This window comes from Vipera ursinii, assembly GCF_947247035.1.
Source record: "Vipera ursinii genome assembly, chromosome: 14".
NCBI classification, from domain to species: Eukaryota; Metazoa; Chordata; class Lepidosauria; order Squamata; family Viperidae; genus Vipera; species Vipera ursinii.
In genome coordinates, this window is record NC_139527.1 from 4,830,373 (window position 1) to 4,850,677 (window position 20,305).

The window sequence follows — 20,305 nt, forward strand, 5'->3', positions numbered from 1 at the left end:
GTTATTAGCAGGTTGTGATTTTTGTTTTCTTAAACTGAGATAAAATAGAACAGAATAAGAACAAGAGGCTAATCGTATACCAAGACTGGTCCAGGAAGATGCAGGAATGTACCTGTAAGAATTGTGTAGTTCACTAGAAGATGGACAAATCTTAGAGAGATTTTTATCCAAGGGGTCACCAGGTGTCAGTTATGACGTGATGCAACTGAACGGCAACAAGGAGCAAATTGATCAACATATAATTGCGCATTATCCCTATTAGCTAGGTTTGATGTAGCATGAAAACTAAATAGAAATAAATTAAATGTAGTTGGATCCCACCCTCTCTTTCACTCAAGAAGCACGTTGTGAGACTGTTCCTAGAAGATCCCATGCTTCTTTAGCAATGCTCTTCTCTTCATTATCTAAAGAGACATGAATAGTTATGTAACAATCCAAGAAGGCATCTCATTTGCATGTATTTATATCCTGTCCTTTTCAAGACTTTAAGAAAAGATGCAAGAAAGAGAGAGAGAGCCTTATTGCAAGAAATACCGATTTTTCCCCCCTTGACCATGGCACAAATATCTGTCCTTTTCTTGATTTTTTTTACTTTGCAGGTAAAAGAAAACTTAAAACAACTGGGGCATTCCTAGAAAAAACAGTTCTTCTGCAATGCATGGGAGATCCAACTTCGATTGATCAAGAGTTTTATTGGTCTTGGTTCTTCTCTGACTTATTATTCTATTCTATTCTATTCTATTCTATTCTATTCTATTCTATTCTATTCTATTCTATTCTATTCTATTCTATTCTATTCTATTCTATTCTATTCTATTCCATATTACTCTACTCTACTCTACTCCACTGTACTCCACTGTACTCCACTCCACTCCACTCCACTCCACTCCACTCCACTCCACTCCACTCCACTCCACTCCACTCCACTCCACTCCACTCCACTCCATATTATTCTACTCTACTCTACTCACTCTACTCTATTCCATTCTATTTTCTATTCTATTTATATTCTATTTTAGGATCCTGGGGCCAGTTTGTATTAACTCAGCCAGCCTTCCTGTCAGTACCCTTGGAGGCAGAGTTGTCATCTTTTGCACGAGGAACACTGCAAGCATCAACAAGTACCACATCTCCTGGTACCAACAGAAACCCAACAGTTTGTCCAGGTTGTTGAACTACCAGCACAACAAGAGACACACACACACCCCGGAATTCCAGAGCGGTTCTCCAGATTTACAGGTGGCTCTTCTGCCACCTTAACCATCAACAATGTCCAAGCAGAAGATCTGGTTGATTACTATTGCTCGTCTTACATCTTACAACAGCAATTGGCTGCCCACAGTGATGCCGTCTCAAGGGGGAAGTGAAACAAACAACTGTCTCCTTGGCAGCTTAAAGAGACCCACCAGAAAAGAAGTCATTGATGTGAGAGATTTCCTCATTCTTGGCCACAAGAGGAAGGCCACGCTTCTCTTTTGTCCTTGAGCCAGCCTCAGAAGTGGTGAAGGAACTAATGTTATCTTGCTGGCCTTTGGCTGATTCAACATATTTGGAGCTGTGCAATCTTGAGACAAACATTGAGACGCTGGGGAGGGGGTGGGCTGGGGAAGATTTATCAGAGGTCCATTTCCCCTCCTTAAAAGCAATTTTTGTCATGTGGTGGAGGGCTTTCCAGAGTGGTGGAGATTTAAGGTGTGTGTGTGTGTGTGTGTGTGTGTGTGTGTGTGAAGACCCACTCTCCCCTCCTCACATAGTTATAATCGTTCCAAAATCCAGTACTTTTAACAGGACCCAGTACAATAAATGGACACTTTCCTTGTCGACTGAGCAGAAAGAAAAGTCAGCCTCCATACAGATAGTCCTTGACGTACGGCCACAAGGTTGAGCTCAACATTCCTGTTGCTAAGCAAGATGGCTGTTAAGTGAGTTTGGCCTCATTTTCCCACCTTTCTTGGCACAGTTGTTGCGCAAAATCACTGAGGTTGTTAAGTTAGGAACACAATTGTTAAGCGAATCTTGGCCGGTCAGAAAGTTGCCAAAGGGGATCACATGACCCCTGGACATTGCAGCCATCATAAATACAAGCCAGTTGCCAACCGACCCTCAATTTTGATCACGTGCCTATGGGGATGCTGCAATGGTTGTGTAAAAACCAGTCATAAATAACTTTTTTTTTAGTGCATTGTGACTTTGAACGGCCATTGAATGAATGGTTGCATGTCAAGGACAACCTGATATGCCAGAAATTGAGAAAAACTCACAGAAATTAAACCGGAAGAGCTGGGTTACTCTGTGGTGGCAACAGTCAGAGGTGGAACTTTTTCCAACGTACACTTTATTAAAAGGCATAATGACAAATTCACCTTCTGATGAAGTACTCATTGCTCCAAGTTACATTGGAAGTAATCCATGTTTTTCAGCCGATGGCACATTTGATGCTTTCAAGAAGCTTTTTTAAACTGCAATACCCGTAGCACAAGCAACAACAAGGTAGCAAAGTGATGTGGTCATTTCCCACTGGGCCCCTCCCTATGTATGTGTGTTATTTGTGTGTGTGTGTGTGTCAAAACGATTCAAGATGGTGGCCAGAACTGTACGATCAACCTTTAATCTTAATCATTTTTTTAATGCTTCGTGATACTTTAGCACAGGGGTGTCAAACTCCATTTCATTGAGGGCCGCATCAGCATTGTGGTTGCCCTCAGGGGGCCGGGTGGGTGTGGCCTGGGTGGGTGTGGCCTACTGGGTGGGCGTGGCTAGAGTGTGTATGGCCTACTGGGTGGGCGTGGCCAGCTCTACATCGTTCGCATCAAAGGTGCCTGTGGGGGGCCTGGGCAGGAGTGGGACAGATCTGAGGGTCTCTGGCAGAAGGAGGGTCTCTGGGCCAGGGCCAAGGCAGTGGGGGCCGTTCCCTCACTGTTTCCAGGATGGCTTCGCGGGCCGCATGAAACCACTTCGCGGGCCGGATCTGCCCCCCGGGCCTTGTGTTTGACATGTCTGCTTTAGCATCATGCAAACCACGTTGGGCTCCTGAATGAAAGATGGGATACAAACTTAATAAATAAATTAGATGTAATTGAAGAATACCTGGAGATCCGAAGGTCCCCTCATCTCAAGATAGATAGTACAGCAGATTCTGGAATTCAAGCCAGTCTGTTTCTTTAAAAGAAAGTCTGTGCAATGAGAGTTTTCAGGATTGGGGTCTCCGGAACTAAAAACATATATAAGAAGCCTGTAAGGGGAGTGTCTGTGTTCCTGCATTGTCTTGCTACCGTAGCTCAATCAACGTCTGACAGTTGACCTTTGGCAACTTGTATTCCTGTTTAAGTCAGTTTGCTTTGCAATTTGCTAATCCAGAGCAGAGCCAGAGATTCAGCAGGATGGTGAGTAGAGGAGAAAGGTATTTAAAGTATTTTTTCTGGCATCCTGGTTAATTTAGAGTGACCCCTTTTCCATCCGGAAGTTGAGTTGAGACTCTAGAAAGAGTTTTGAATCTTAGCTTAGGCTGAAGGAGTGGTGGTGAGCGTGCCCCGTTAACAGAATAACAGAGTTGGAAGGGAACTTGGCGTCTCACCTCCCGCACCCCCACTCAAGCAGGAAACCCTATAAACATTTCAGATAAAAAAAATCCTCCAGTCTCTTCTTAAACATCTCCGTTGTTGGAGCACCCACAACAACATCTGAAGGCAAGCCGTTCCACTGATCAATTGTTCTCACTGTCAGGAAATTGTTTCGTCGTGAAATTTCTCCTGAGTTCTAGGTTGCTTCTCTCATATGTACCAGCACTGGGAGTGCATCTTTTTAAACATCCTATTTAGAGACCCCCTTCAAAGGGGTTTCTGAACATAGGCAATGAAATGTAGAGCAGATATCAACAGGTAGATAGCTAGCAACAGGATTCACCTATTGTGCTTCAGACATGGTGTTTCTTTATTTGAAAAGGTAATGCTAGGACAGTCCTGAAATCTTGTATCCAACTCTGTCTTCTGGGCTACACCCATAGCTACGTGATGTGTTGGGCAGTGGTTGGATTCAGCTGCTTCCCACCGGTTCGGTAGAACCGGTAGCTAAATTTTGTTGAGTTCGGATAACCTGCTAAATGCACACTGCTTTTGGAAGTCCATTCTAGGCCTCAGAGGCCCAGGCCTGCATCCACGCAGAGAACCGGTTGTTCAGGCATTTGAATCCCACCACTGGTATTGAGTAAGCTTAGATACCCTTGAGTTACAATGGTTTGTGTGTTGTGTGTGTGTTTTGTTTTTGTTTTTTTGAACTGGAGTGCACAACTGTGAAAATTACACCAAAGGTGCTTTCTCACGAGGCAACTGGACTCTTGAAAAAAACAAGAAAGTCACACTTGCCTCGTGGAGAAGCATCTTTGGAACAACTATGACCTGGATGACTAAGAATCTCCACAGACATTTGTGACGATTATACAGCAAGATTTCCAAGGCAGAAACATGTAGAATCTTCTTGCATTGGTAGATGCTGAGAATGTAGCTCCTCCTCCTAAATGGAATTTGGATTGTGTCTGTTCCTTTTCTGGCCTTCTGTTGGGCAGTCAAGATTTCCGAGGCCTGCCTTCTTTTGAAGTCATATGTTTCAGAATGGGTGGCACACAAGACAGAGCGATTGCACATTAGGGCTGTGCATTAGATCAAATGTGGGTTTGTAACAGAAAAAAAAGAATTCCAGGTAATTTCAAGGCAGGTGCTGAAAGTTTAGTCTTTTCATTAAAAATGATGCTTATGGGTGAATAATGCTGGAGGTTCATCTTTTGAGACGTAACACAAAGTGACAGGGTGTGTCCCAGTATTCTAGCCTCTTAAAATTTTGAACTTCAAAGCTTTGCCAGTTCATTATTCCAAGTAAAACTAAAGGAATCAAGTTTGCTTCCAGATCTCCGGCTTTTCAGCAGCTTTAAGACAGTGACTCACTAGCATGAGTAATTAGATAGTTGTCTTTATCTTCACCACCTTCCAGTTGGTTAATTGCCCAAAATAAGTGAGCAATCTTTAACAATAGACTTAGCTTGTAAACTGGGAAATATCTGAAGCTGGTAAATTAATCAGTCTGGTTAATGTTTAGAAATGAGGAGTTGTTTTTTTAAAAATGTTTGCGATTAGTGCCAGCTTAGAAGGAGGATTGCTGTGAATGATCTCCTAGGATCCATTATCTATTTTTAACAAATGCTGAATCTGCTTTATTCTTCTCCTGCAACCAACAATAGAATAGAATAACAGAGTTGGAAGGGACCTTGGAGGTCTTCTAGTCCAACCCCCTGCTCAGGCAGGAAATGCTACAACAATGATGGCGAACCTTTTAGAGACCGAGTGCCAAAACTGCGACTCAAAACCCACTTATGTATCATTGGGTGCCAGGTGGGCATGGCCCATTTGGTGGGTGTGGCTGCAGTGGTAACAGCAGACTGGGTGGGACTGAAAAGTTCAATCAATTCCCACATTTTTCCCCCCCGCAAGAAGTTGAAATTGATTGATTGAACATTTTGTTTTTTGCACACGGCGGCGGAGGCCTAAAGCGAAAAGGTTTTATAAAAGCCAGCTGAAGGCGTAGGACTGGGGCAACAGCACGCCTGCCCACAGAGAGTGCTCTGCATGCCACCTGTGGCATGCGTCCCATAGGTTAGCCACCATGGATGTAGGGTTAGGGTTAGGTCACCATGAACTCATACAGCAAAATGGAAATCGCCAACCAACTCGGAGTGCTTGGGTATGGTTAGGAGGGCACTTACTTTTCTAGGCTGCCCTATGTATGTTTCCTGGTAAAATACGTGGGAAAATCCCATTGGAGGAAAATTCCACTTAGGGTTAGGGTTAGGTCACCATGAACTCATACAGCAAAAGGGACATTGCCAACAAACTCGGATTGCTTGGGTATGGTTAGGAGGGAACTTACGATTCTAGCCTGCTTTATCTATGTTTCCTGGTAAAATACATGGGAAAATCCCATTGGAGGCAAATTCAACTTAGGGTTAGGGTTACGTCACCGTGAACTCATACAGCAAAATGGACATTGCCAACAAACTCAGAGTGCTTGGGTATGGTTAGGAGGGCACTTACTTTTCTAGGCTGCCCTATCTATGTTTCCTTGTAAAAATACATGGGAAAATCCCATTGGAGGAAAATTGCAGTTAGGGTTAGGGTTAGGTCACCAGGAACTCAGAGAGCAAAATGGACATCGCCAATTATTTGGTGGAGGCCTAAAACGAAAAGGTTTTGTAAAATGCAGCTGAAGACCTAGAACTGGGGCGACGGCGCGCCTGTCAACAGAGAGGGCTCTGCATGCCATCTGTGGCACGCATGTTATAGGTTCACCACCACCAGCGTATACCATTTCAGTCCAATCTCTTCTTAAAAACTTCCCATGTTGGAGCACCCACAACTTCTGGAGACAAGTTGTTCCACTGATTAATTGTCCTCACTGTCTCCTTATTTCTGGATTGCTTCTCTCCTTGATGAGTTTCCATCCTTTGCTTCTTGTCCTTCCTTCAGGTGCTCTGAAAAAAAAAGTTGATCCCTTTTTCTTCGTGGCAGCCCCTCGAATATTGGAATCCTGCTATCGTGTCACTCCTAGTCCTCTTTTCCATTAAACTGGGCATACTCAATTCCCGCAACCCTTTGTATGTTTTAGTGTTGTTATAATACAACTTCTTTAGCATGTTTCTTTTGTCCTCCTCAGTCAGAGAAAATGAATTGGGAAGTGGATTACGTTTGGCATGAACTGAACAATGACTGCTGAATGTTGCAGTGTATTCTCCACTGTGTTTCTTTACCTGCTTTCTTCTTCAGCTGGTGCTGGTGATAGGAGACTTTCACATCCCACACCGATGTAGCAGCCTTCCAGCCAAGTTCAAAAAGTTGCTAGTTCCAGGAAAGATCCAGCATATCCTTTGCACTGGGAATCTTTGCACCAAGGAGAGCTATGATTATTTGAGGACGCTGGCCGGAGACATCCACATTGTTAGAGGAGACTTTGATGAGGTAGGTCCTCATGGATGGTCCTCAATTGCTAAACCAGAATCAGCCACATTCTCCAATCTGATTCTGGTTTAGCAATTGAGGACCATCCATTCCTTCTACTGGACGTTCCTGTGTTGACTAAGGAGCACGTCTTCCTGCCATGTTCTGGACGTTCTACTGATATTGTGGTGGTTTCCAATGCTATAATGTTCCTCAGCCTTAAACGTACTGTAGCATGAGGGTGTTGAACTAAAATCTGCCATTCCTAAGAGGAAGTGGACACTTCATCCATGTCACTGTGGGGGAGAATGATGTGAACATTGTAACCGTGAGGAATCAGTTGTAGCTCACTTTTTTCAGCCCAGTTGCCGCTTCGAACAGTCTCTAAATGAATGGTAGTTAAATCAAGGATTATCTAATAAAGGAGAATATTTGTAGCTCAGACTTGACACTAGGGGTCCTTGGTACTCTCTGAGCTTGTTGGCTTTCTTGCAGATGTTTCATGACCCAAACTAGGGCTAGTCCTGATGATGTCACATAGTTTGTGCAATAAAACAGCTGCAAGAAAACCAGCAAGCTTAGAGAGCAGGGATTACTTTTATTGAGCCCTGCATTGGCTAATGACTGACATGGGTTTCTGCAGGGCATGAGTTACCCCCAGCAGAAAATCGTCACCGTTGGACAGTTCAGAATCGGTCTGATCCATGGCCATCAGATTATACCTTGGGGGGATCTGGCCAGCTTGGCGATCCTGCAGAGGCAGCTGGATGTGGACATCTTAATATCTGGACACACTCACAAGTTTGAGGCAGTAGAACATGAGAAGAAGTTCTACATCAATCCTGGTTCAGCCACAGGGGCCTACAATGCTCTGGAAAGGTGAGAACTACACAGTTCAAGGGATTTATTTCTGGAGATCATTTTTTTTCCTTTCATTCCTGGTTGTTGGGTGGATGATCAGGCATGGCCATCAAGTGGAAAACACTGGAGATGACCCAAGTAAGGTGAAGTAGAACCTAGAATAACAGTGTTGGAAGAGATCTTTGAAGACCTCTAGTCCAACAGCTTACTCAAGCAGGAGACCCAGTGGTGGGATTCAGCCGGTTCGCACCACTTCGGCAGAACCGGTAGCTACTTTTTTGTTGCCCAGGCCCAGAATGGACTTCCAGAAGCGGCATCCACACAGAGAACCACTTGTTCACCTATTTGAATCCCATCACTGAGGAGACCCTATACAATTCCGGACAAATCGGTGTCCAATCTCTTCTTGAAAACCTCCAGTGAAAAGTGCATTTTTTTCCTAAAATAGAACAAAGGAAGAACGTGGAAATTGTCCATCTTCTGAAGAAATACTGTGGGAACCTGTAACAATCAGGTTGGGAAATTGTCCTTTAGACCATAGGATGACTTAATTCTGCCGTCATTGTGTTTATGAGTTAAACACGAAGCATGTTCACTTCCAGTAAATCTACTAGTTTTTTTTCTGCCAACATATCTCCCACCTTTTTTCTCTAGGCGATTGCAGTTGGAAAACAACATGATTTATAGTGATCAATATAATGAGCATATAATTAATAATTATATATCATAGAAGATTTCAATAAATCCTAGCAAGATTTAATCTCTGCCACATCAGAAGCAGTTAGATGGTTAGCTTCCTTAGATTTCAAATTATAACATCCATCCCATTGAAATTCTACAGCTTCATATTATGGTGATTTTACTGTTGTTTTGTCTTAATTATTTTATCTCCTATATTGTCTTGTCCACATACCTTATATGTACATATTTGCTGATGCTTTATTTAAACTACCCTTGTGCATCCATGTAGATGCTCAACCTAAAGAAATAAATCCTGAACAAATGCACTGTTTTTAGCCAGCTATTAATCCAGAAACAATAGACTGTGTTACAGTTTATCCTAATGTGTTTGATAGAAGTTCAAACCTTGTTTTATTAAGACTGCTTTCTTTTAAATGAAGGAATACTGCAAATTTTGGAGAAACTGCTTCCTATTTCAACTACATATATTTCTTCTTTCCAGGGATATAATTCCTTCATTTGTTCTGATGGATGTTCAGTCTTCCATGGTGGTTACTTATGTATATCAACTCATTGGGGATGAGGTGAAAGTAGAAAGGATTGAATACAAGAAAACCTGAAACGAAAAGATTTTCCTTGGATGTCTATTTCAGCTAGAAAGTTTAGCACATCTTTAAGTCCATTGTGGTGATTTACTGGAGTGCTGCACCTGTACATCTTTGTTTCTTCAAGCTGCTTGAGGTTATTTGCCCTGAATTTAGAGAGCAATCCGAATGTTAAAAAAAACAAAACCTTTTTCAATATATTAACCTCAGAAAATTTGAAATTGTCAAAAAGGTCTGTTATAGTGGCTGAAAAAGACAGCAAAGTTTGTTTGTGTGCATCGAATGTCCGAGTTTCTGTGTTTGAATAAAGTTCTTTCTTACATGCATAGCTTGAGAAGGTGTCATTTCTGAAATGCAAGAATTGGAATGGACAATGGCTAGACTTTCACAGACAAAGGAATGCTTTGCCTTTGTGAATAAACCAGAATGTCTTAATGTAAGGGTTACGAGGAAAGGGTAGTTGGGTAGTAAATGACCAAGGAGCCAATAAAGGCTGATGGCGTTGTAGGACTTCCAAACCAACCAGGATCTGTGAAAAAAGCTAAGGAAAGTTTTGGGATCAACAAGTTTCCATTTAAATTGCCAATTCCTCTATGAGAGTCTTTCATTTCCAATTAAAAAATAAAGCTAACCAAATCCAAAGCGCCCGAAGGCAGGACAAGAAGCAACGGATGGAAACTAGTCAAGGAGAGAAGCAAGCTGGAATTAAGGAGAAACTTCCTGACAGTGAGGACAATTAACCAGTGGAACAACCTGCCTGCAGAAGCTGTGAATGCTCCAACACTGGAAGTTTTTAAGAAGAGACTAGCCAGCCATTTGTCTGAAATGGTATAGGCTTTCCTGCCTGTGCACGGGGGTTGGACTAGATGACCTCCAAGGTCCCTTCCAACTTCTTCTTCTTCTTCTTCTTCTTCTTCTTATTATTATTATTATTATTATTATTATTATTATTATTATTATTATTTATTAATTTATTAATTTAATTTATATACCGCCCTTCTCCCGGAGGACTCAGGGCGGTGAACAGGGCAATACATAAAAACTAGATACAAAAATTAAAAATTATTAAAACATGATTAAACAATGCCCATAATAAATTAATACAGATTAAAAATTGAAGTCCATTTATAAAAATCCCACCCCGTCCCATTATTATTATTATTATTATTATTATTATTATTATTATTATTATTATTATTATTATTATTATTATTATTATTATTATTATCCACATGTATTTTTATCCTCCTGGTGCATAAAAAAGGGGATAATTTCAGAACTGACCAGTTTTTGAGACTAGAAACCTTCATCAAATCACACCTGATAGTAAAAAAAAATCACTAATTTGAATATTTTTTGGGGGATGCTTGGAACCTCTTCTTGGGAAGCACAATTGAACTTGTGATTCTACTGCATGGACCTTTCTGATTTTGGCTAGAGAGGTAATTGCAATCCTGGTTCTGTTTTTTGCCATGCACCAAGGTTTTCCTCTCTTCGATATTTACACAAATCTTGCTTATGCAAATTTCTCCTCTGGTCATTTGTTTGTGCTAAGAAGGTGTCACGTCTGGCAAACAAAGTCAACAATACCCTAAACATTTGCATGGCTGTCACTGATGCATTTTGAGAAGATTTAAGAGAGCAGGAAAAGAAAGATTCCACAGCAATAAGCGTCATTTTTTTTTCCCCAGCTGTCTAAATTTGCTGCTGTAGATAACCTACCATGATCTGGTTAATCTTTCTCGTTGGCTTTCTAAATTACTACTCAGGTAAGCAGGCACACAGATTGAGCATTGGTTATAAAAACGGGGTGTAGCTCTACTACTTTGGAGAACAGAAAATATCACCGTGATCCTTTTTCATTCTCCACGAAAGCAAAGGTCTAGTGCACCCAAGACAGCACTGCAAAATATCTGACGGTTTGGTATATTCTGCAAGTCTCGAAAATGGGTCAAATATGTGTGTTGCATTCTCTTCTTCAAGGGGTCAATTCACAGCCAGCATGGATCCAGCCAACCTCTACGTCCGTCTCTCTGGGACAAACGGCCAAAATATCCTGTACTGTGAGTGGAACCGTGAATACTATTGCTTGGTACCAACAGAGATCTGGACAGGTTCCCCGCTATGTGCACCGTTCTGGTGGAAGCAGAGGTGACGGGATCCCGGATCGGTTCACGGCTTCTGTCTCGGGATCCATTGGTTATTTAACCATCACTGGAATTCAGGCCAAAGATGAAGCTGATTATTACTGCGCAATGTGGCACAGCAGTGCCAGCTCGTTGCACATTGGCACATCCTGATGAGGAAGTGAGAAAAAATACCTCCTCTCTTCAGAGAGATGTACGAGTCCTTAGAAAGCTGCATTTGAGGCCTGACCAAGACTTTTTATAACAAAGGCAGAAATCAGTGGATTTTCATGTGCTCCCAGGTTCAGCTTATGGTGGCTCACAGCCCAGCTCAAGAGCCACCCTGAAATCATTTCCAACCAAACAATGAAGCACATCTGGTTCTTTGCAATACATAGAGACCCAGTGAATTGGACATAACAGCAGTGTTTTGCTGGTTACAATACACATTTGCTCTTTTTTTCACATGCACACAAAGCCAAGGATGCTTTTTCAAGAGGCGACTGGACTGTCTTTGTTTTTTGTTGTTTTTTTTCCTTGAAGATGTTTCGCTTCTCATCCAGGAAGCTTCTTCCGTTCTGACTGGATGGTGGGGAATGGAAGGATTTATATTCCTTGCAGTCATCTGCTCCTTCGCGTCCTCCGTGAGTCTGCCTGTTCACAACTAGATGATTGCAAGGAATGTAAATATAAAGTTAGCACAGGAGATGGCCTTCCCATTTTCAGCCAAACGCGATAGATTATTATCTTGAGAGGAATGGCTGGAGCATTCAGGGGAAAGACCAAACTCCTTTATGACTTGTTAGCTCATGGTTTCAAGGGATGTTCAGGTCGGTGATTTGTGAGTGGCACTGAAAAAGATCCAAAAGGCAAACCGAAGGCACAACACCAAACCACAATCGCTAGTTATTGAGACCTAGCCTTCTCCTTTGCTAAACGCCCCCAGAATCCTCAGCGATGGCCCAAGTACTTCAGAAGTACTTTGCCTCATTCTTCCTAGGGTTGGGAAAGGAGGGCTGACCCGAGATCTGGGTTTAGGACTGAGATAAGGACTAGAACTCGCTGCCTCCTGGGTTCCTAGTGAAGGATGGGTACTGCATTACTCTTTTCTAAAAGGGCGAGGTGGAGAAGACTGCACTCGTAGCTGTAGTTGCAGTGAGAAAGATGCGTAAAATTACATAGGGCTGGAAGAGACCATGGAGGTCTTCTAGTCCAACCCTCCTACCCAAGGCGGGAAACTTGTTTGTCCAATCTTTTCTTGAAAACCTGAGTAAGAAAACCTTTTTTTTTTTACTCAGCCTAGGAAGAAGAAAGCAAGGACAAATCATTTCTGAAAATGTTGTCTAGAAATGGGCAAGGACTAGTCCAGGCAACCTTGGAGACTGACTTGAAGACACACACACACACACACAAACACACACACACACACACGTTTGGTCTTTGTTTCTGCAGTGATGTCACCTACCCCCCTGAGACCTTATGAGTACAGGACAGATTTGCATAAAAGTGTTATTCTGTAACTCCGGATTTAATTTAAGGAAGGAAAGCTTCCATATTGGTGTCTTTTTCAAAAAAGGTGCCTTCCTCTTTGAGAATTGAACATGGAGCAGATTTTGCTTTGCCTTCTATTTCTCAATTACTGGACAGGTAAGAGATAAATATACATTGTGGGACTCCTCTGGGATTTATTTAGATGAGATTATGGAGTCCTTGGTGCTCTCCGAGCTTCGTTATTTGCCTGCTGACATTTCCTTACCCAACTAGGTAACGTCTTCAGTGCTAGTAAGTGTGGCGTTTGCTCCTTGTTTATATACAGCACTGGTCCTGCCACTGTTAGCGTAAGTGGTTTTCTCTTCGGTAGGTCCTGGATTAGATTTTTGTGGGTCCTATTCAGGAATCAGGGTGGAGTTTTGCGGTTGTTTCTCAAAAGAGTCAGCTTGTGAGTGTGTCGGATTCTCTGTTTGCTTGCTTGTTGTTTACATCACAGCTTAACATTCATATATTCCAGGTGTTGTTTCTCAGGCTGGATTGATTCAACTGCCTTTCCAATCTGCAGCTCTTGGGAAGAAAATAAAACTTGCCTGTGATGTGATGACTGGGTATGAAGAATATGCCGTCTCGTGGTATCAACAGAGAGCAGGGCAGGCACCACGGCTTGTGTTGACTCCCAATTACTCCAGAGGTCACGGGATCCCAAATCGGTTCTCTGGCTTCAAATCAGACAACACACATTATTTGATCATCACCAACGTCCAGCCTGAAGATGAAGCAACATATTATTGTGGAGGAAGCTACGGTTTTGCATAAGATTCATCCATGCAGTCAAGCGAGGAATTGAAGTTGAAGCTGTTCTCAACTTGAAGAAGAAAGAGATGTTTGCAAAATATTAGATGCTCTTCATTCTCCATTAACAATTTGTAACTTTGGAATTCACGGGAGGAAAGTACATTTTCTAAAATGCCAAGGGAGCAGCTCTATGGTTATTTACCTGGAAGTAAAGTTCTTTCACCAGAGGCAGACGGCAGTTCAAGCAAACACGGAATGGCACGGTGGAAATGCCACTGAGAAGATCTTTTTGAGGCCAATCTGTGCTTTGCTATCATGATAAAACCTAACAATTTACGTCTGTGAAAGGTTTTGTGGTGTATTGTTAGTTTTGGAATTTCATAGACTTCCAGCTCAACTGAGAGGGACTTACTGTGATTCAGAATAAAAGGGCCAAGACTCCTTGAATGACACAAATTTGATTTATTTAATACATTTTAAAATAAGAATTCCTCTTTTTTAAAGAGAGAGGGGGAAAGATCATGCTAACATTTTGTGATTATTTGATCTTTAGACACAAGGGGGGGATCTTGGTTCATTTTGCTACACTGGGAAAAATTTAATAGCTTAACTTCTCTAGATGCTAGAACTAAATTAAAAAAATCTCCAGTCTATTATGCATATGACTCTCACGTGGGTCAACCATGTCCATGCATCTCACTTTGCTTTATCGCCTATGTTGGATATTTTTAAAAGAATAAACTAAGTCTGTAAACCAAAACGGCGCATGCTCTTGCTTCTCCATCTAATTCTCTAGGCCAGACACATCAAACACAAGGCCCGGGGGCCAGATCCGGCCCATGAAGTGGTTTCATGTGGCCCGCGAAGCCATCCTGGAAACAGTGAGGGAACGGCCCCCACTGCCTTGGCCCTGGCCCAGAGACCCTCCTTCTGCCAGAGACCCTCAGATCTGTCCCACTCCTGCCCAGGCCCCCATAGGCACCCTTGATGCGAACGATGTAGAGCTGGCCACGCCCACCCAGTAGGCCACACTCACCCTGGCCACACCCACCCGGCCCCTTGAGGACAACCGCAATGCTGATGCGGCCCTCAATGAAATTGAGTTTGACACCCCTGCTCTAGGCTCAGATGACCCACTCATCCAGAAATTGATCACACACGTTGAGTTTGCACACCTTGCTAGATGGAAATGCGGTTGTCTTGCTTTGACATTCAGGTATCTGAATGGTCTGTGTGTGTGTGTGTGTGTGTGTGTGTGTGTGTGTTCAAGTCAGTGTTGCCTCCTGGCAATAGCCTGGACAGGTCCCTGCAGTTTTCTTTCCAAGATTTCAGAAGGGCTTTTGCCATTGCCTTCTCTGGTGGGGATTTTGATCAATGTCACTGGTGTTCAGGTCATGCGCCAGATGTTTCAGGATTGCACCCAAGGCTCCTATCACTATTGATACTACCTTTGCTATCTTCTTCATCACCAACATCGTCATGATTTATGGGCTAATGACTAAAACTTCTCACCAATTCTCACCAGCGCCTGCGTTCCTGTTCTGTAGGCCAAAAATTCAGATTCTAAAGTATCTCCCATTCTTTCTATGGAATTTCTCAGTCATCCAGGTCATGGTGGTCACAACCGAAGAAGCATCTTCGATGAGAAGATCAACGTCTTCCTCAAGGAAAAAACAAAACATAGTGCAGTTGCCTTTTGAAAAAGCGCATTTGAGACTCCCGTTCTTTCTTTTTCATGGATGCAGGAAATGAATTTCCTTTTCATTTTACACTTGGCCAAATTTATCTGTGTACCTCTTACTTCCAGCTAGGGAAGATCTTGTTTACAGCCTTGATCAGGTTTAAATCATCACTTTGCTGACATTACGATGGAGTGAGCTATATGAATCCTTGGCCACTAAAAAGGTAGGTGCGCATGGACAAATGTTATCTGAATGGATTTGAATCCAGTAATTCAAAGTGCTGGTCATAAAGCCCTACATGGCTTGGGTCTGGGGTATTTGAGGGAACACCTGCTGCCAGCATCAACTTCCCTTCGTCCAGTGCGCTCCCACAGGGAGGGTCTTCTCAGGGTCCCACCGGTAAGAGATTGCCGGCGGGTAACACCCAGGGACAGGGCCTTCTCAGTGGGGGCGCCTGCCCTTTGGAACCAGCTGCCCGTGGAGCTGAGGACTGCCCCCGACCTCCGTTCATTCCGCCGGGGCCTGAAGACCTGGCTCTTCGAGCTCTCTGGCCCAGGCTGAGGATTAATTTATTTTAATTGGGGTTTTATTTGTACAGGGATAAATTTAATCTTTTTTAAACTGGTTTTTAACTTTTGTATTTTTGGTTTTTAATTACCCTGTAAACCGCCCTGAGTCCTCCGGGAAAGGGCGGTATATAAATGTAATAAAAATAAATAAAAATAAATAATTGCACATGAACTCAGAAGCTTCAAATAGTGACTATGCTATGGGGTTAATCATCAAAGCCAAGAAGACAGACCAGAGGCTGTCTATTCACACAGCCCTGGTTATTGCACATTTGATGTTCACGTAGCTATTGAAGATGAGGAGACTAATGAAGAATTTAGGTCTCGTCAATTTATTTCCTGGAAGAACCAGCCCTGTTCAATTCCCCAACCCAACTTCATTCTTCTATAGGCCTTTCTCCGAACTTCCCCACATTCTGACAGAAAACTCCAAGAAAAGCATCCTCTTAAGCATTGCCTTTATGCAAATGTCTTCTCCACTCATTGGTCAAAAAAGATTGGTTAGTCTAATAAGGGTGTGGCTCATCAATTCAAGGAAAACCAATCAGATAATCTATATTTGCATGGACTTTTCTTCCATTCTAGGAGGATTTAAGTAAGAAGGTCGAAGGATCCCAAGTAGATATTCTTTGGTTTTACGAAAAGGGGACTTTTTGAAGGAAAGCAACATGGCCTGGGCAATGCTTTTCCTTTCACTTCTGACTTATGTCTCCTGTAAGTATGTGGAGGACCTCTTCTTAAATTGTCCAATAAAAACATAATATAAAATCTAATAAAGTCCATCCAAATGATGGTTCTGGGATTTTTATGGAAGCCCAGATAATCTAATAAGTCTTCATTATTTCTTCTTTTCCCCCCACTTTGTAAAGGCGTCACTTCACAGCCCACCTTGACTCAGCCCGTCTCCCAGTCTGGGTCTCCAGGAGGAACAGTGAAACTCTCCTGTGGCATCAGCAGCAATCCATACTACATTGGTTGGATTCAACAAAGATCTGGAGAAGCTCCTCGCTTTGTGCACTGTGATGGCTGCAGCAGCAGAGGACCAGGGATCCCAGACCGATTCACGGGAACCCGATCAGGCAACAACGGCTACTTAACCATCACCAACGTTCAGCCTGAAGACGAAGCCGATTATTACTGTCTCATGTGGTATAGCAGTGGTGGCGTGTTCCACAGTGAGACAATCTAATGGGGAACTGCGACAAAAACCTCCTTCCTTCGCAGAGCAGGGAGTTGTTCAAAGGTTGCGTTGGTCTTTCTCTGGTCCCCTCCCCTGAGCACATGGTCTCCTTCATACCTCTCACTTTTTTTTCAGTAAACCATTAATGCCATTCTCTAGCTTGGCATTTTTCAGTTGAACAGTTATGCTTAGCCGGGGAGCAATATAAAAAGAATTGGGAGAAGTCAATTGTTTAATCAAGAAGCTCCAGGATGAATCCCTGGATATTGTTGTTTTTGCTGATCCAAGAGTGAATCTCTTGAGGTTTCATTAAGTAATCTTTCCTTCACCCCTTTTGGCCAATGAGGCATGAGCTTGTGGGACAGAGCTTAAGAAGGAATCAGGAAAGGGGGTGGGGCACCAAAGTCCTCTAGCTTTGGATCACAACCAAGTTGGACCTTCCTCCCCTTCATTTTCTCCACCATGGTGTGGACTTTGCTGCTACTATTCTTCTTTTAATCTCCAGGTGAAATCAAACACCCACCTTGGCTGTTTTCTGATTCTGTGCCATCCTGTTTGCTTCAGCTTCCCATCTTTGAAAGCGTCTTAATCTTGATATTCTACTTCTAGGTATCATGTACAAGTACAGTTTGCGTCAGGAGCCTGCCCTCTCTGCATCTCCAGGAGAACCAGTAAAACTCTCCTGCAATATTACCAACGGCTTCTACTTTGTTTTCTTCGCATGGTACCAGCAAAAGGAAGGAGAAAGACCCAGATTTGTCCTATATTATAATGCAACCTCCAGAGAGACGAGATTTGGCCCAGATGCTAGAGGTCATTTCTCTGCTTCTACAAACACCCCCAAGAAAATTGCTTTCTTAAACATCAACAACGTGCAGGCAAACGATGAAGGAGAATATTATTGCGGTGATAACAGACACAGTGAAGAACCTCAGAGAGGAGCCTGAACATAAACCTCCCTGGAGGACAAGTTCTTCATGCATCACAACCCAAACTTCGACACACTACTGTGTTAAAGAAGTCTCCATAGCACACAGGATGACTCAGAAGTCTGACATTCCAATTCCAGGAAAAAGACAAGGGAGTTCCAGTCATGGAACATCGCCAAAGCCACAGAAAGTTTACTTAGCTTCCTCCCCTATATTTCTACCACTCCTGGTTGCACGATCTTCTCTGGAGACCCAGGTGACCCAACTCAAGCAAGTGTGAAGGAGATTAAAGAACCTGATTTATTCTGAGAGGGAAAGAGGGAATTTTGAACAAATTTGGGGCTGGGGAGAACTTTCTCTGAAATATATTTGAAATGGGAGGAGGTGTCCCCTAGGTACGGTGTCAACGCTGCTAACATCGGATGTTTTTGCTTTGACAACAGATGGAGATGCAACCATTTTCTTCTTTTGTTTTACCCTTAGAGTTAGAGTTAGACGAAACTGGGGGGAGGAATGTGCATGAGTGTTTAGCTAGACATAACAGTACTGAACCTAGCGTGAGAACCAAGGTTATTGAAATAAGAGATGATAAGAATTGGCCGGCTGGAGAACTGGAGGGGAAGCCGGCATTTCAAACTAATTGGGGAACGTGATTTATGACTGTTAATTGGAGGAGGGAATTGTGCTTTGAACTATGTCCTCAGGGGAGGGGAATCCAGTTTTTGGCTTCGAATGTGTTAGCGCCGATGCTGTGCTACTCAAATAAAGATTCTTTAAGGTAAACAATGCCTCAAAGTCCTTTGAAGAATTTCATCTGTCGGAACCAGGACATACAGTCACAGGATACAACAGCAGGGGGTGCCACCTTCTTAGAAACCTTGTGCCCCCACTCCTGAAACTCTCCTCTGTGCAACCGACTGAGCAATTTCACCAGCTGTGAAAGGAAAGTGAATTAGATGGCATGAAGAGCTTGAGACATCTGTGGTATTATTCTGAGGGAGTAAGTATAGGAAGACAAGGGATGCTTTTTACAACCAAAACAGAATTACAGCAAGACAGTTTCAACAGAGACACCTTTCGCTGCCCTTGTGTGGAAGAGCAAACAGGGTGTCCAAGGCAATCTGAAAGAAGCTGAGGTCCCACATTATGACCAAAAACCTAAATAAAGACATCTTCTTAAGACTTCATCCTATGCAAAGGTCTTTCCCATTAATTGAACAAACTGCTTCGACCAGATTGGCTAGTCTGATAACGGGGTGGCTTACAAAACCAAGGAGAGCCAATCGGGTGGGTCTATATTTGCATGGACCTTTCTTCAGTTCTAGGAGGACTTATTTAAGAAGATAATAGAATCCCAAGTAGACGTTCTTTGGTTTTTGGAAAGGGAGATCTCCTAAAGGAAAGCAACATGGCCTGGACACTGCTTTCCCTTTCACTTCTGACTTATGTCTCCTGTAAGTATGTGGAGGACCTCTTCTTAAACTGTCCAATAAAAACATAATATAAAATCTAATAACGTCTATCCAAATGATGGTTCTGGGATTTTTATGGAAGCCCAGATAATCTAATAAATCTTCCTTATTTCCTCTTTTTCCCCCACTTTGTAAAGGCGTCACTTCGCAGCCCACCTTGACTCAGCCCGTGTCCCAGTCTGGGTCTCTAGGAGGAACAGTGAAACTCTCTTGTGGCATCAGCAGCAATCCAAACTACATTGGTTGGATTCAACAAAGATCTGGAGAAGCTCCTCGCTTTGTGCACTGTGATGCTTGCAACAGGGGACCAGGGATCCCAGACAGATTCACGGGAACCCGATCAGGCAACAATGGCTACTTAACCATCACCAGCCTTCAACCTGAAGACGAGGCTGATTATTACTGTCTCATGTGGTATAGCAGTGGTGGCGTGTTCCACAGTGAGACAATCTAATGGGGAACTGCGACAAAAACCTTCCTTCCTTCGCAGAGCAGGGAGTTGTTCAAAGGTTGCGTTGGTCTTTCTCTGGTCTACTGAAAGTGCACCACAGGCCATCTCTTTCAGGAAGAGATCGAGCCAAGGATCCATTTTGCAGAATCCATAATCAGTTTGATCTGAAGGAAGACAAGACAAAACAGCCCACATTTTTTCCCCTCTCAGCATTAAAACAATAACTGTAAACGTGATATAGGCCTACCTCCTTCATACCTCTCACTTTTTTTTCAGTAAACCATTGATGCCATTCTCTAGCTTGGCATTTTTCAGTTGAACAGTTATGCTTAGCCGGTGAGCAATATAAAAAGAATTGGGAGAAGTCAATTGTTTAATCAAGAACATTCCAAGATTAATGTTCATCATTGCAGGTCTCCGGAAGGTCCTTGCTTCCCTTCCCTTCCCTTCCCTTCCCTTCCTTTCCTTTCCTTCCCTTCCCTT

General features: G+C 42.9%; 2 protein-coding genes across 5 annotated transcripts in view; both read left to right on the top strand.

The window, feature by feature from the left end:
* The window catches only part of LOC310646846 (immunoglobulin lambda-1 light chain-like), a 129,012-nt gene that overhangs the window by 39,617 nt on the left and 69,090 nt on the right, over positions 1 to 20,305 (top strand). The window lies entirely within an intron of this gene.
* On the top strand, positions 5,653 to 9,142 carry LOC310646716 (vacuolar protein sorting-associated protein 29-like; the record flags this gene model as incomplete). The annotated part of the gene is made up of 4 exons (XM_083373380.1): positions 5,653 to 5,658; positions 6,810 to 7,001; positions 7,624 to 7,859; positions 9,025 to 9,142. The coding sequence occupies 4 exons, from the start codon at positions 5,653 to 5,655 to the stop codon at positions 9,140 to 9,142; spliced, it is 552 nt and encodes a 183-aa protein (XP_083229506.1).